Below are 15,041 nucleotides of genomic sequence, written 5' to 3' on the forward strand. Positions count from 1 at the left end.
AGAGGTCGTCTAGTCCAGCCCCCTGCTCAAGCAGGAGACCCTGCATCAGGGATCTTCAAACTTGGCCCTTTGATGACTTGTGGACTTCAACTCCCAGAATTCCTCAGCCAGCATGCCTGGCTGAGGAATTCTGGGAGTTGAAGTCCACAAGTCATCAAAGGGCCAAGTTTGAAGACCCCTGCCCTATATCGTCTCAGACAAGTGGCTGCCCATGCTTCTTTTTTTTTATTGAAAAGTTTTATCATACATTTTATCTTTGACAGTCCCCCCTCCCCCTCCCCTATCCCTCCCTCCTTACCCCTCCCCCCTCCCCACCCACCCCCCCCACCCCCGACTTCCCAGAGCTGAGTACAAGGTATAAAAAAGAAAAAAAGAATCATAAACAACCATATGCTAACAACCATAGACTCTAAAATCTATCACTCTCTAGCTCACATAGGATAACTACAAACACTATTAATATAGAATATATAAAAAAAACAAAAAAAAACAAAAAAAAATTCAAAATATATATATATATTATCCTATATAAGCTAGAGAGTGATGGATTTTAGAGTTTATGGATGTTAGTATATGGTTGTTTATGATTGTGTTTTTTTATATACCTTGTATTTAGCTCTGGGAAGTGGGGGGGGGAGGGGGGGAGGGGGGAGAGGTAGGGGGGAGGGAGAAGGGAGGGGGAGGGGGGATTTTTAAAGGATTTTTTTTTTTTTTGCTGCCCATGCTTCTTAAAGGGATGGAGCAGCCACAACTTCTGGAGGCCAGCCGTTCCACTGGTTAATTGCTCTCACCATTAGGAAATTTCTCCTTAGTTCTAGGTCAGGGGTAGGCAACCTCGGCTCTTTTATGACTCATGGACTTCAACTCCCAGAATTCCTGAGTCAGCATAGCATAGCTGACTCAGGAATTCTGGGAGTTGAAGTCCATGAGTCATAAAAGAGCCGAGGTTGCCTACCCCTGTTCTAGGTTGAATCCCTCCTTGAACAGTTGCCATCCATTGTTCCTGGTTCTGCTTTGGAAAACGGATTGTCCCCCTCCTCCCTCTGACGGCCCCTCAAATAGGGTGGTGGCTCTTTCCCGGTAGGAGGGCAAGTTTAATTTACCTATGGCTAGTTGCCATAATAGGGACACGGTGTGGCTCAGTGGGTTAGGACGCTGAGCTTGTCGATCGGAAGGTCGGCAGTTTGGCGGGTCGAATCCCGGTTGCCGCGGAACAGAGTGAGCGCCTGTTACTCGTCCCAGCTTCTGCCAACCTAGCAGTTCGAAAGCACGTAAAAATGCAAGTAGAAAAATAGGGACCACTCCGGTGGGAAGGTAACAGCGTTCCGTGCGCCTTTGGCGTCTAGTCATGCCGGCCACATGACCACGGAGACGTCCTCGGACAAGCGCTGGCTCTTCGGCTTTGAAACGGAGATGAGCACCGGCCCCTAGAGTCGGAAACGACTAGCACGCACGTGCGGGGGAACCTTTACCTTTACCTTTACCTTAGTTGCCATAATAAAGAGATACCTTAAGTCAGCCTAGAAATACCGTAGTAACTCTTAACATCAGTTCCTAGTGGACACAAGAAGGAATTATTGGTCCCTTTCAAGGTTTCTCAACCTTGGTAGTTTTAATTTTGGTAGTTTTTTTTAATTGGGTCTTTTAAGATGTGTGGACGTCAACTCCCAGAATTCCCCTACTCCTGCTTTCTCCTAATGAAGCTAAGCTTAAAGACCCCAATAAGGAAAGCTCTGCTCCTGACAGCAGATGCTTTATTGGGGTCTTCAAACTCAGCCCTTTTATGACTCATGGACTTCAACTCCCAGAATTCCTCAGCCAGGCACACTAGCTGAGGGATTCTGGGAGTTGAAGTCCATGAGTCATAAAAGGGCTGAGTTTGAAGACCCCTGCTTTATTGCTTTCCGTTTACTTTCCAAACTAGAAAAGGGCAATTTAACATCAAGAGTTGTGTGTTGCGGGTGCCACTTGTGGCTTCTGCTAAGACTACACAGCCCCTCAACACAGTTATTGCACTTAGTGACAAAGGTATCAGGATGATTACTGTGTTCTCCCCAAGCAGTTAAAATCTAGTTCACCAGGTATAATTTAATGTAACTGAGATGGTATAGCACAGGGGTCCTCAAATTTGGGCACTTTAAGACTTGTGGACTTCAACTCCCAGAATTCCAAGGTTGAGGAGACACACACACACACACACAGAGGTGTAGCACATGAAAATATTCTCTGAAAATGTTATTACTTGGAAAATGTCTTCCTTAGAGCAGCAAACCAATCCTTTTGGTAGAACAACTCCAATACAATTCCAAATTTCTATCTGCCAAGAAAAATACAGCTTGAAAGTGGAGGCATTCAAAACTAACCATGCTACGTTGGGTCTTTTTTCCCCAGAGCACCAGCAGCAGCAGCAACGTTAACAACAACAACAAAAGGATGGAAAGAAGCAAAGGAGAAATGCAAGAGGGTTGTAAGAATGCAATGCTAACTGAACAACACGTTCTGTCAAATTTTGTGAATGAAGCGAGGAGATTGGACAGCCACCACATAACTTACTGATGCCCCCTACAAATGACAAGATGCTACAAAACCAAAAAGAGAAATAAAATCTATCATCAAAAACTTAACACAAACACGATGCCAGCAATCAAAATGGGCAGTAAGGATACAGGGCTACTACACGGAAGAAGCTAATAAAAACGCTGAAGCCCTGAGATACCAACCTTGAAAGCACTTCGTGTCAGAATCCATTTATATCATATTCATAAATGGAATGTTTCAAACATTATTCCATGGATTCTGCCATCTCCCGAAGAGAAGAGAATAGATGTGTATTGAACCGGTATTAGGCATTTCAAAGGAAAGGAGAAGCCTTTTGAACTGGGGAAACAAAAGGGGGGGGGGGCTAGCATCTGGCTTTTGTCACGGAAGACAGCAATAAACATGAAGGGTCCTAAGTTCCTTTTTCCCACGAGAGGGATGATACGAGAGAAAGGATGGGGGACTGACCAAATGGGGTTAAGGGGGGTTAAACCGGGAACTCTTTATAAGGGTTTACTTCGTGGAATAATATTAAGTCCTGTCTCGTTTCCTACAACCAAGCATGTCATAGTAAAGATTCTTTTTGGATTTGACTCCAAGAATTTTGTCCTCCTAAGACGTGGTTTGGGGTGGGTCCTGACACTTCGTTTGAAAAGGTACATAAGTGAGTTTTGCAGCACTTTCCGACTTTTCTTGCCACAGTGAATCACTGTCGTTGACAAGTTAGTAACCAGATTAGTATATGAACCTGGCTTCCCCATTGATTTTGCTTGTCGGAAGGTCACAAAAAGGGATCACATAGCACAACAACTGTCATAAGTATGAACCAGTTGCCAAGCATCTGATTTTTTTTAATATATATTTTTATTAACTTTTTATAACCACAGGTGCTTAATATTTTATCAGCAACATATTGTCTAGGTTCCAACGTCTAACTTGCTAATACATGTTAAGTTCCTTTCTTTCTATCTCAGACTGCTGGCCCGCGGGCCAGATGCATCACGCCAAAACCGCACCCACCCCATTGCGTGTAATGGGGGAAAGTCCCAATATGTCGCGCGACATCATGTGACATCACGAGTTTGACATGCCTGCTCTACCTCGTTTTTCTAGCCAATGATAAAAGGTATCCCATGTTCTAAAATAAACTGAATCTTCTTTCTCTTTCATTTTCAAGGTCACTCTATCCATTTCTGCACACTCGAAGATTTTTTTTAATTAACTCTTCCTCCGTTGGTAAAGCCAAACATCTGAATTTTAATCACATGATCATGGGGATGCTGCAAAGGTCATAACTGTGAAAAATGGTCATAAGTCCCACTTTTCAGTGCAACTGTAATTTTGAATGGTCACTAAACAAACTGTTGTAAGTCAAGGACTACCTGTGTTCTTTTCAATTCTTTCAAGTCTGCTCCCATCTTGTCTGCACAGAAAGTCAGAACAGTTGTAACCAACCAATTGCATTGCTGTTTTGAATTTCCTGTACCCTGACGTATAAAGATAGGCCAGTCCTGCTCAGTGATTTTTCCAGGTCTCTTGTTTGCTAACAGAGAGCCCCTTTGCTTCTAGATAGATTACATATTAGATAACCTTTATTGTCATTTTTTACTGTGGGCACAAAGGCACACATTAAAAATGAAATGTAGTTGCTTGCTCTCAAAGTGGACACATGCATAAAGGTTCCCCCGCACATGCGTGCTAGTCGTTTCCAACTCTAGGGGCCGGTGCTCATCTCCGTTTCAAAGCCGAAGAGCCAGCACTTGTCCGAGGACGTCTCCGTGGTCGTGTGGCCGGCATGACTAGACGCCAAAGGCGCACGGAACGCTGTTGCCTTCCCACCGTAGAGGTCCCTATTTTTCTACTTGCATTTTTACGTGCTTTCGAACTGCTAGGTTGGCAGAAGCTGGGACGAGTAACAGGCGCTCACTCTGTACACATGCATAACACACATTTAAACCTACTATATACAACATATGTATATAGACCTACACCCTTATGTATAAGTAAGATATAACTATTAATCACTGTGCATCTTGAATACACAACGGAAGGAGGAAGCTTTAGAGTTCACAAGGTTAATACTGTATTTCTGTTCAGAAATAAAGTGATACATTTCCAATTTCCTCGCTCCTACCTCATTGATTGGCTCTTGCGCCAGGAAAAGGAACCCCAGATTTGCTCCTGGACAATAATACTGATTGACTAGGCTGGGAAAGAGTATTCCAGTGTTAATGTCACCACCAAAAAAGGCCCTGACACTACTGGATTCCAAACAGCCATCCGCAAAGCCAAAAGATGCATTTCTTAGTCCTTGACCAGCTACTTAATAGAAGAAATAATTTCTTCAAACAAGAGGCCCAAACCCCGCAAAAGTTTATCAACAGTTGCAAGCACCTTGCATTTGGTCTCTAGACTAACAACAGAAACCTAACCCACAAAGCAACAGGAGCCACCCTGCTGATTTTGGACCCACTACCATATTTATGTTTCCTTCAAGAACAGCCCTCTGTTTAGCTGCGTGCGGCAGCCTAGCTAATCAAACACAAGATTTCTCCAGACCTCTCAAATCACTTTCAACAGATGCCCCTCTTTGGGTACCCAAAATTTCATTTCTTTGATCGTTCATTAATAAAATACCTACCATTAAACCTTGAGGTCTCCCAGGTGATTCTTGATACATGCTGATCAAGTTCTCACTGCCAAGAAGGAACCTTGTCCATTTATGAATGCTGCACCAGCTATAGTACATCCTCATTTAGCTTAAGCCAGGGGTCTTCAAACTTGGCCCTTTTATGACTTGTGGACTTCAATTCCCAGAATTCCTCAGCCAGGCATGCTGGCTGAGGAATTCTGGGAGTTGAAGTCCACAAGTCATAAAAGGGCCACGTTTGAAGATCCCTGGAAACTTTAAGCTAACTTCGTGTCTTTCAAACTTGATAATACTTAAGATGGATGGACGTTACTCCCAGAATTCCTTGCCAGCAGGGGGAATTCTGGGAATTGAAGTCCGCATATCGTAAAGTCACCAAGTTTGGAAAAACACTGGCTTTTAACATAATTTTCTGGGCGTAAGTTGTTTGCACAACATAGCCCATCACACCAGGCATTGTTTCCACGTGTTCTGCAAAGTCCATAATTTGAATAAATCACGACCTTGTTTCTTCTCCAGCAAGTGGCACCACCTGCTGCCACCTGTCGGCCAGGCTGAGAAGCGCCATTCTTTTTTTACCGCTTTTCCTTATTGGATGCCGGGAGCAGCCTTGTGACCAATTGGGGCTGCGTTCGAGAAAGTAGGAGGAGCGATGGCTGAAAGAGCTTCTTGAATGGTTCCCGCTTTCACCTTTCAGGTGCAGGACCTGGGCTGCAAATCTCTGATTGCCTCTAGATGGCAGCAAAGCGCATTTCTGGCAGCTTTACCATAAGGCAAGGGTTCTTCAAACTTGGCCCTTTTATGACTCGTGGACTTCAACTCCCAGAATTCCTCAGCCAGGCACGCTGGCTGAGGAATTCTGGGAGCTGAAGTCCACAAGTCATAAAAGGGCCAAGTTTAAAAAAAAAAACCCTGATGCACGGCGACGACGACGACGCTTGAGAAGCCTCGCCTCTGATTGGACAGAGCCGCGGCCACAGCCCGCCCTTTCAGACGAACTGCTTTCGCGATTGGTCCGGAAGGGCGCCAGCGTGAAGTACTTCCGAAGCGGCCTCGCCGGAAGTCGGGAAGGCGCCGTCTCCGCTATGGCGGCCGGGGGGCCGATTTGTTACGCGCTCCTGTGTGGGCAGGCGGCGCTGCTGCTGGGCAACCTGCTCCTGCTGCAGGGGGTCTCCCGGACCCACCAGCACAACGCCACCCAGAGCCCCGCCGGCGCCGCGCAAGAGGCCGAGGGGCAGCCGCGGCCGCCTCACGCAGCCACCGCCTCCGCCTGGGAGTACCGAGGCCCCTACGCGCCGCTGATTCTCTGCGACCACCTGTGAGGACGGGTGGGAGGGGCCTCGGCCGCGGGGGGAGGGGCGAAGGGAGGGGCTATTTAACTTTTTTTAAGAAAAAGAAAAAAGAAATTGGCCTTGCAGAATGGGGGTAAGGCTGGCCCCCCCAGGCTTTGTAGAGGTGAACTCTCAGCACTTCTGGGTGGGCGACGCGCCAGAGAAGCATGGAGTTACAAGGGCTCCTAGAGGCCATCTAGACTGGCCTCCCTGTTCGGGGCAGGGTCCCGTATTGCATCTCGGGTGCATTTCCAGCCAGCCTTAGATTTAAACATGGCTAGCACCAAAAAAACAACAACACCCAAAGTCCTTCCCGGTAATCCTCAATTTATGAACTCAGTGGAGGCCAAAATTCCTCTTGCTAAGTGAAATGCTTGTTAAGTGAATTTTGGCCCATTTTACAACATTCATTTATTTATTTACTTGTATGTATGTATGTATGTGTATGGCATCCGGCCCTCTCGATTCCTGGCAAATAGATGGGGAAGAAATGGAGGTAGTGACAGATTTTATTTTCCTGGGCTCCAAGATCACCGCAGATGGGGACTGTAGCCAAGAAATTAAAAGACGCTTGCTCCTGGGGAGGAAAGCCATGGCAAATCTAGACAGCACACTAAAAAGCAGAGACATCACCCTGTCAACAAAAGTGCGTATAGTCAAGGCTATGGTCTTCCCAGTTGCAATGTATGGCAGTGAAAGCTGGACCATAAGAAAGGCTGAGCGCCAAAGAATTGAAGCCTTTGAACTGTGGTGCTGGAGAAGACTCCTGCGAGTCCCTTGGACTGCAAGGCGATCAAACCGGTCAGTCCTAGAGGAGATCAACCCTGACTGCTCTTTAGAAGGCCAGATCCTGAAGCGGAAACTCAGATACTTTGGCCACCTAATGAGAAGGAAGGACTCTCTGGAGAAGAGCCTCATGCTGGGAAAGGTCGAGGGCAAGAGAAGAAGGGGACGACAGAGAATGAGGTGGCTGGATGGAGTCACTGAAGCAGGAGGCGTGAGCTTAAATGGACTCCAGAAGATGGTAGAGGACAGGAAGGCCTGGAGGAACATTGTCCATAGGGTTGCGATGGGTCAGACACGACTTTGCAGTTAACAACAACAAATGTGTATGTGTATACACTATTATAATCAGTAACCATTTTACACACAGAATGATGTGAGAAAAACTACAAATGAAATATTAATACAGATTATAGCTGCCATTCGTTACATTCATATAATCATGTATCAAGTCCTGGATGCTAACAGTTAGTTTCCTATTGAATTTTACTCACGCACCTCTCTCTAACACAATGTTGTTTTATGACATTTCTTGCCATGCTTGTTGAGTGAACCCCGATAGATGTTAAGTTAATGACAGGATTTATTAAGTGAATCTGGCTTCCCTGTTGACTTTGCTTGTCAGAAGGTTGCAACGTGACCCCCCCCCCCCAGACACTGCAACCATCACAAATATGGGTCAGTTGCCAAGCCTCTTGAGTTTTAATCACGTGACCATGCAATGATCTTGAGTGTGAAAAATGGCCCTAAGTCACTTTTTCTGGTGCCGTCGTAACTTTGAATGGTCACTAAATGAACTGTTGTAAGTCAAGGACTACCTGTAGTTTCCTCCACCAGCCAGTAATTCATGCTGTTGCAAAGTTCTCTGGTTTGCTCAAATTGCTGTCTTGAATCGGTACAAGTGGAAGCACCAGCTACTGTGGTGTGATATGTCGTGCAAAGAGTTTATGTTTACAGATCAGCATGTTCAGCCCAGAAAATCTTAATGCGTGTTAACTTGAAAGCCAGTGTTTTTCAGACTTGGCAACTTTTAAGATGTGGTAATTGAATCCCCACATCTTAAAATCTCCAAGGCTGAAAACAGTGATGTAAGCTAATTATTAGAAAGGCAAAAATGTGATGGACTAATTCAGTGTATTGAGTGAAAGTAGTTAGGGTTCTATTAACCTGTATTAACCAGTATCTCAAGTATCCTGACTTAACCATGAATTATGGAATCAACCCTGTTAAGCTGCGTTTGCACTCCTTACTGAGCCACTGGTAAATCTAATCACATTTTAGCCTACCATCAGTAGGGCTGGCAGGCTATCAGTGGGTTAATTTGATGGAAGCAGTTTGAGCTACTGCAAGGCAAATTCCATCTTTTTGCATACATGTCATGATATCTGTCCGAAAGGCATGGAAGTGACGGGATGCTGCCGCTTGTCATTTTAATAGAAACAGCAAGCAGATTGCATGCACCCATGTGCCATGATCTGAATGAAGTTGATTCTTGTTAATCACCTTCTCCAGACCTGCTGAGGCCAACTAAAACTCTTGAATCCATTTGCCAAGCGTATGGGAGATACCAAGATTTGTAATACCAGCACATCTGGAGGCAGCCAGGTCTGGTCATGGAGAGACCCACTGCTTCATTTATTTTCGGTGTCCTCTAGAACAGACAGTGGGAATAGGTGGACCTCTAGATCAGTGGTGGCGAACCTATGGCACGCATGCCAGAGGTGGCACTTAGAGCCCTATCTGTGGGCACGCATGCCGTCGCCCTAGCCCCGACACACACACCCCATGGCCCCCTCCTCACCAGCAGACACACCCCCCAGAGGAGAGTCGCCCCAGGCGCAGCCTGCGTAGAGCAATGCATCCAAGGACATGGCAGCCGGACAGCGACAACCACACTCCGCCCTCCCACCCCATGATGCTGCAGGGCGCGGACAGAGGGCGTGGCCGCCATGATGCAGCTGGGCAATCTGCTATGGCGGGCCATGGATCACTGTTGCAGTATCCCCATGGTCACGTGATAAAAATTCGGACACTTGGCAACTGGCATGTATTTATGCCGGTTGCATTGTCCCAGAGCCATGTGAATACAAAATTCACTTAATAACCGTGCCACTGACTTTAACTGCAGTGATTCACTTAATAACCGTGGCGTGAAAGGGTGGAAAAGGGGGCGCAACGCACTGTCTCGCTTAGCCACGGAAAATGTTGCACTCAGTTGTTGTAAGTCACCCAACTAACTGTATCAGAAATGCCACGTTCAAGAGTGGTTTCTCATATCTGAACTCAATTTTTTGATTTATATGCAGACCTGAAGAATTCATAGACTGTGAGGCTCCTGTGGACCATAACGGAAATACAAGCGCACGGGACGAATTAGGTTACGGCTGTCTCAAGGTGGGCAAAAGTTCCTGTTGTCTTTTCCTTGGATAAAGGACGTTTTGAGTTCCCAGGGATACTTTATATGTGCAAAGGAATGCCTCAACCAGGGGTAGGCAACCTTGGCTCTTTTATGACTCGTGGACTTCAACTCCAGGAATTCTAGGAGTTGAAGTCCACGAGTCATAAAAGAGCCAAGGTTGCCTAAACCAAGGAATGTCAGCCGATAAATCTTCCATTTGTTCTGCCATTTTCTCTCCTCGCAACAGTTTGGTGGCCAAGCATATAGTGACGTCAGCCACACTCGAGTCCTTTGCAGGGCACTGGATGGCATTGAGTGCGCAGGACAGCGAACTTTTCTGCGTGGGAACAAGCCGTGCATAAAGTGAGTGCCTTTTCTTGGTAACATTTGTGCAGTTTCGGTTGACAGTGCAGGATGACAATGCCAGAAGCCAAGTGCAGCACACGTTAGGTCTAATTTTTTGTTTTGGTTTTGTGAGCTGCTCTGCTCATCAGTAAAACCTGAACTTGTAATTGTCATGGTGCTGTCTAATGTGTATTTATCCATGTAGTATGGCTGTAGTATTTGCATATATGTACCGTATATACTTGAGTATAAGCCGAATTTTTCAGCCCACTTTTTGGGCTGAAAAATTCCACTTCGGCTTATACTCCAGTCAATAAAAAAACTTACCGAGGACTTGTGCGCGGCCGAGGCTTTGGTGCTTCCGGGATCGCCCAAACCTCCCCAAACCTCCCCAAACGTCGGCAGGTCTGCGCGGAGGAACGGAGACCTGGGGAGGTTTGGGGAGGCGCCCAAATCTCCCCAAACGTCGGCAGGAGGAACGGAGACCTGCCGACATTTGGGGAGGTTTGGGGAGGCGCCCAAACCTCCCCAAACGTCGGCAGGTCTCCGTTCCTCCGCGCCCTGCCTGCCTGCTTCTTTCCGCAGCGGAAAGAAGCAGGCAGGCAGGGCGCGGAGGTCCGGAGACCTGCCGACGTTTGGGGAGGTTTGGGGAGGTGCGCGCGCACCTCCCCAAACTTCCCCAAACTTCGGCAGGTCTCCGGACGGCGGCGGCTTGGGAGAGGTGCGCGCGATCCTGGAAGCACCGAAGCCTCGGCCGCGCGCAAGTCCTCGGTAAGCTCCGGGCGGTCACTTGCTTCGCGTCTCCTGAGGGAAGGGGGGGCGACTGGAGCGGGCGTGTTTCCTCGCCTGCTGGGCGCCGCGATTTGCCCGGGGAACGCGCGGGCCCCGAATGGCAGCGTGGAGCGAGGAAGCGGACAGCCAGGGCTTCCCCGAGAGCCGCGGCCACACAGGGTATTCCTGTGTATTCAGGCTTGCAAAATGGCGGATCGAGCCTCTGCTGGCGGCAGAGGCTTGCAGAGCACGGATCCAGCCTCCGCCGGTGGCGGAGGCTTGCAGAACGGCGGATCGGCTTATACTCGAGTCAACAACTTTTCCCAGTTTTTGGGGGTGAAATTGGGGGTCTCGGCTTATACTCGAGTCAGCTTATACTCAAGTATATACGGTATTTACCAATGTAGTGTGGCTGTAGGTATCTATGTGTATTTCCCACATAGTGTGGCTGTAGCATTATTTATCCTTATCTTTCTAATTCCCCACTCTTATTGGTATGATGATGATCATTATTCTGTTGCTTTGCGTGTACCTTGACAGCTTCTGCACCGGAGACAGTCATAAAATGAGGCCAATTTTTCAGTCTTTTTTTGCAGTGGCTGCTAAGCAGTCCCATTGTTTGCTATGTGGCATGTTTTGCTGAAAAGTGGAAATAAACACTGTTTTTTGGCAAAACGTTTGTCATAAATCAAGGCCATGTGACTGCAGGATGCTGCAAAGGGCTGTAAATGTGAACTTCTGTGTGTGTCTAACCACATTTGGCCAAGTAAAGTATCAATTTAATTAAATAAAATATTCAATATGACTCAGAAAAGAGTCATTCAGCAATTCCATTCTAACTCCAGGTGCTGATTTTATACAGCTTTGTTTCTGTCAAGGATAAGTCCTAAATAATTACATGCTTGGATGGTATAGGGTGCCCACAACGTATGATCGATCACTTAGTGACCAGTCAGAGTTACGATGGAGCCCCTAAAAGGTACTTACCACCCAGTTCCCAAGTTCCGACAGTTGCTTCTCCCTTATGTGGTTACGCGACTTCATTTTGGGTGCTCAGCAACCGGTTCACATTTACAGCCATTTGCAGCAGCCACATGGCCGTGATTTATGACCATTTTTTTTGCCAAAAAACGGTGTTTCCACTTTTCAGCAAAACATGCCCCATAGCAAACAGCGGGTGTCAGAATCCATTTTTATCTCATTTCTAACTCCCTCTCTGTGCAAAACCCAAATCTCACCCCCTTACTGGATTCTGCCATTCCCAAGGAGGGAAAGAGAAGACAGGGTTGTTAATTGCCCACTCTCTATCCCTTAGATGCAAGGTTTGTTTATTCAGCCTGCCTGGAGGCCATCACAAAAGACCAGGGAAGAAACCCTTTGAACTAAGAACAAAGAAAGAGAGGGAGGGGGAAATTCTGGTCTGTATCTCCCACAGGAATGTGAAGGGGAGGAAGTAATAATGTTGCAAATGTACTGGGGGGTCTCCTTTCCCACAAGGGTTTTGACACCTGAAACCTGACCGATCCGGGACTGACCAAATGGACCGAGGGGTGGGGTTTTTACTCGGGGACACTTTAAAAGTATTGATCTGTGAGTCAGTTTCCAGATCCTGTCCATCCTATCCACTGTCATCTATGTTTTAGTAAAAGTTCCCACTTGGGCAAACTTGTCTCCAAAGAGTTTTTCTTTTCTAAAATGTGGATTGGAGTGGGTTCTGATATTGGGTTTGCTTAGCAGCCACTGCAAAAAAGACTGAAAAATTGGCTTGGTCCCATGGGTGGCCCATTTTATGACTCTTTAATGCTTATGACTGCAATAGGTTCCATTACAGTTCTTAAGTCGGGGACTACCTGTAATCACTGCAGCGTATATCCCACACAGTGTCGTGTTATAGCCGTGAGGGGGTACTGTGCGTGGTACCTTAAACTTCCTTTGGATATTTTTCCTTTATGAGGATGTGGTTCCTCTCTGTGACTTTTGTATTCCAGATACACTGGACACTACTTCATTACCACTCTCCTCTACTCCTTTTTCTTGGGCTGCTTTGGAGTGGACCGCTTCTGCCTTGGCCACACAGGTACAGCTGTGGGAAAGCTGCTGACTCTGGGAGGACTTGGCATCTGGTGGTTTGTGGACCTGATTCTTTTAATCACTGGGGGACTCATGCCGAGCGACGGGAGTAACTGGTGCACCATTTACTGAAAAGTTGCCGTTTGGTTGGACTTAATCCCGAGAGGAGAAGAGGGACAAACTGGCTTCTGCGACGTCCTGCTTGAGGTCAGATCCATGGCGAGCAAAGAGACACTGGGTGGCGTATTTATTTTTCCATGGAATTAGGATGGGATTGGACAGAAAAAAAGGCAAAGCGTAATTCTGCAGTATATACCTCATTGTTTAAAGTTCTCCTCCTTACAGGAAGACTGTAAATTTATTTATGCATTTCATGCCGTTTTCTGCATGCCATGCTCCACTTCTGTATTTCAGCTTGTGCCATGGTAGCTGCTGACGAGTGCACCGCCCGAGGTTCTGGTTGCTTTGAGTTTAGAAGTTTTCATAATAAGCCCACGTGGCTAGAATTAGCTGACAGGAATTTGCAAGGTTTAAGGCTGTACTAAAAGATGGTAATGCTTATTTACTTTTAACGTTAAGATAGTCGCACTCCTTTCCCCCCCCTTAGAATGCAAGCCAGAAGTCTCGTGCTACAGAGTGTCCCTCTTTTATGTGTTTGTACATAGATAGGGATCTCTTTGACAATCCTTCTCCATTCTTAAATTTCATTTTACAGGAGAAGTATAGAGAAGCAACCATCTTTCTTTAGGTACTCAATTGTAAACTTGTTTAAAGTCAACCCCAGCATGTGCTTGTTTAACTAAAAAAGCAGTGTCCTTGCTGGCTCAGGAATTCTGGGAGTTGAAGTCCACAAGTCATAAAATGACCGTGGTTCTCCAGCTCTGCCGTAAACAGTGACATATCCTCTGCCCCCCCGCCGCCCTTTTAAGAGAAAATTGTTGGGAGACAGATTTTTAGAACAAATCAGTCATTCTAAAAATTAACGCAAGACGCAAAGCCTTGCTCTGGTTCCTTAATCAAATCTTCACGTTTCAAACTCTGCCAGTTTTGGAACGCGCTAATAGGATTCGATATCAGCAGAAAAATAATCCATCTAGCAGTGGTTGCATGGAATAGGAACACCTTGCTCTTTTTTTGTCAGTGAAATTGGCAATTTGTTAGATAGTTTAGCCTTTCAAATGCTGAAATCAAAATGTATTCCTTTTTGCAGTATGATGAAATATGATGGACCGCTGAACTTTCCAGGTGTTGGATAGTAAGAGTAAACTCATGTCAAACATGATGTGTGTTCTTTGTAATATTGCGAGATACCTTTTAAAAAGGAGAGCCAGTTCATAAGAAGCTTTTTGGGGGGTCCCTTGTAACTTTAAACGGTTGCTTAGTGAGGAACTGCAAGCTCTGTTATAGATAAGGCAACACAGTCATCTGATTTATAGAGAACTCTGCCCCCAGTGGCTCAGTCAGGTATTTCAGTCACCATAGGGACAGTAGGGAATGGAATATATATAGGAAATACTGTTCCCCACTCCTATACCTGGGGGTCCCAGGAGTTAGGTGATTCACAATTGAAATAGGCATGGAACGCCTCTCCAGTTTCACACTCCTGTCCACGATGATGGGAGGGCATCTGTTAGTGCATGTTTTTTTTTCCCAACTGCCCCCACTTTGAGATGCTATCTGGCAAATGAGGGGTCCTTAGTGCTCTCTGAGCTTGTTTTCTTGCAGACATTTCATTATCCAAACTAGATCAACATCATCTCTGCTAGTGAAGTTCCTTTCAACCCTGAGCTACAAATATTCTCCTTTATTGGTATCTGGCAAATGGTGGGAGTTGAAGTCCGTCTTAAAAGTTGCTGAGGTTAATTAAATACTTCAAGCCAAGCAGAATAAATTGATGAAAATTCCTATTTTCAGCATGACTTGTGTAACTGGCAGGCTGTTATACATACATATACCTATCTGTGTATATGTGTATCATGTCTGTCTGGATCACTGAAGAATCTTAGTCCGTCTCTGGCTCTTCCTCTCCTGATGTTTTTAAAGGAAAATATCACATCAACGCCTTCACGAAACCAACTCTTAAAGACATGTAACCAACCTTAATAATTCTCCTAATATTTTATTCTGTGTCAGGGCCATTCCCTGGTGGAACAAA

At 46.1% G+C, this 15,041-nt stretch overlaps 1 protein-coding gene across 2 annotated transcripts; it reads left to right on the forward strand.

Moving 5' to 3' along the window:
- Positions 1–6,258: 6,258 nt before the first annotated feature.
- Positions 6,259–14,982, forward strand: TM2D2 (TM2 domain containing 2). 2 transcript variants are annotated; one of them, XM_081333584.1, is made up of 4 exons: positions 6,259–6,506; positions 9,609–9,696; positions 9,948–10,063; positions 12,805–14,982. In XM_081333584.1, exons 1-4 carry the CDS (start codon positions 6,274–6,276, stop codon positions 13,016–13,018), a joined length of 651 nt encoding a protein of 216 aa, XP_081189710.1. In that variant the 5' UTR covers positions 6,259–6,273; the 3' UTR covers positions 13,019–14,982. The 2 variants fall into 2 exon arrangements, with proteins under 2 accessions (XP_081189710.1, XP_081189711.1); XM_081333585.1 differs by lacking the exon at positions 12,805–14,982 and adding an exon at positions 12,132–12,294.
- The last annotated feature ends 59 nt before the right edge of the window (positions 14,983–15,041 follow it).

This window comes from Vipera berus, assembly GCF_964194415.1.
Source record: "Vipera berus genome assembly, chromosome: 8".
Taxonomy (NCBI): domain Eukaryota; kingdom Metazoa; phylum Chordata; class Lepidosauria; order Squamata; family Viperidae; genus Vipera; species Vipera berus.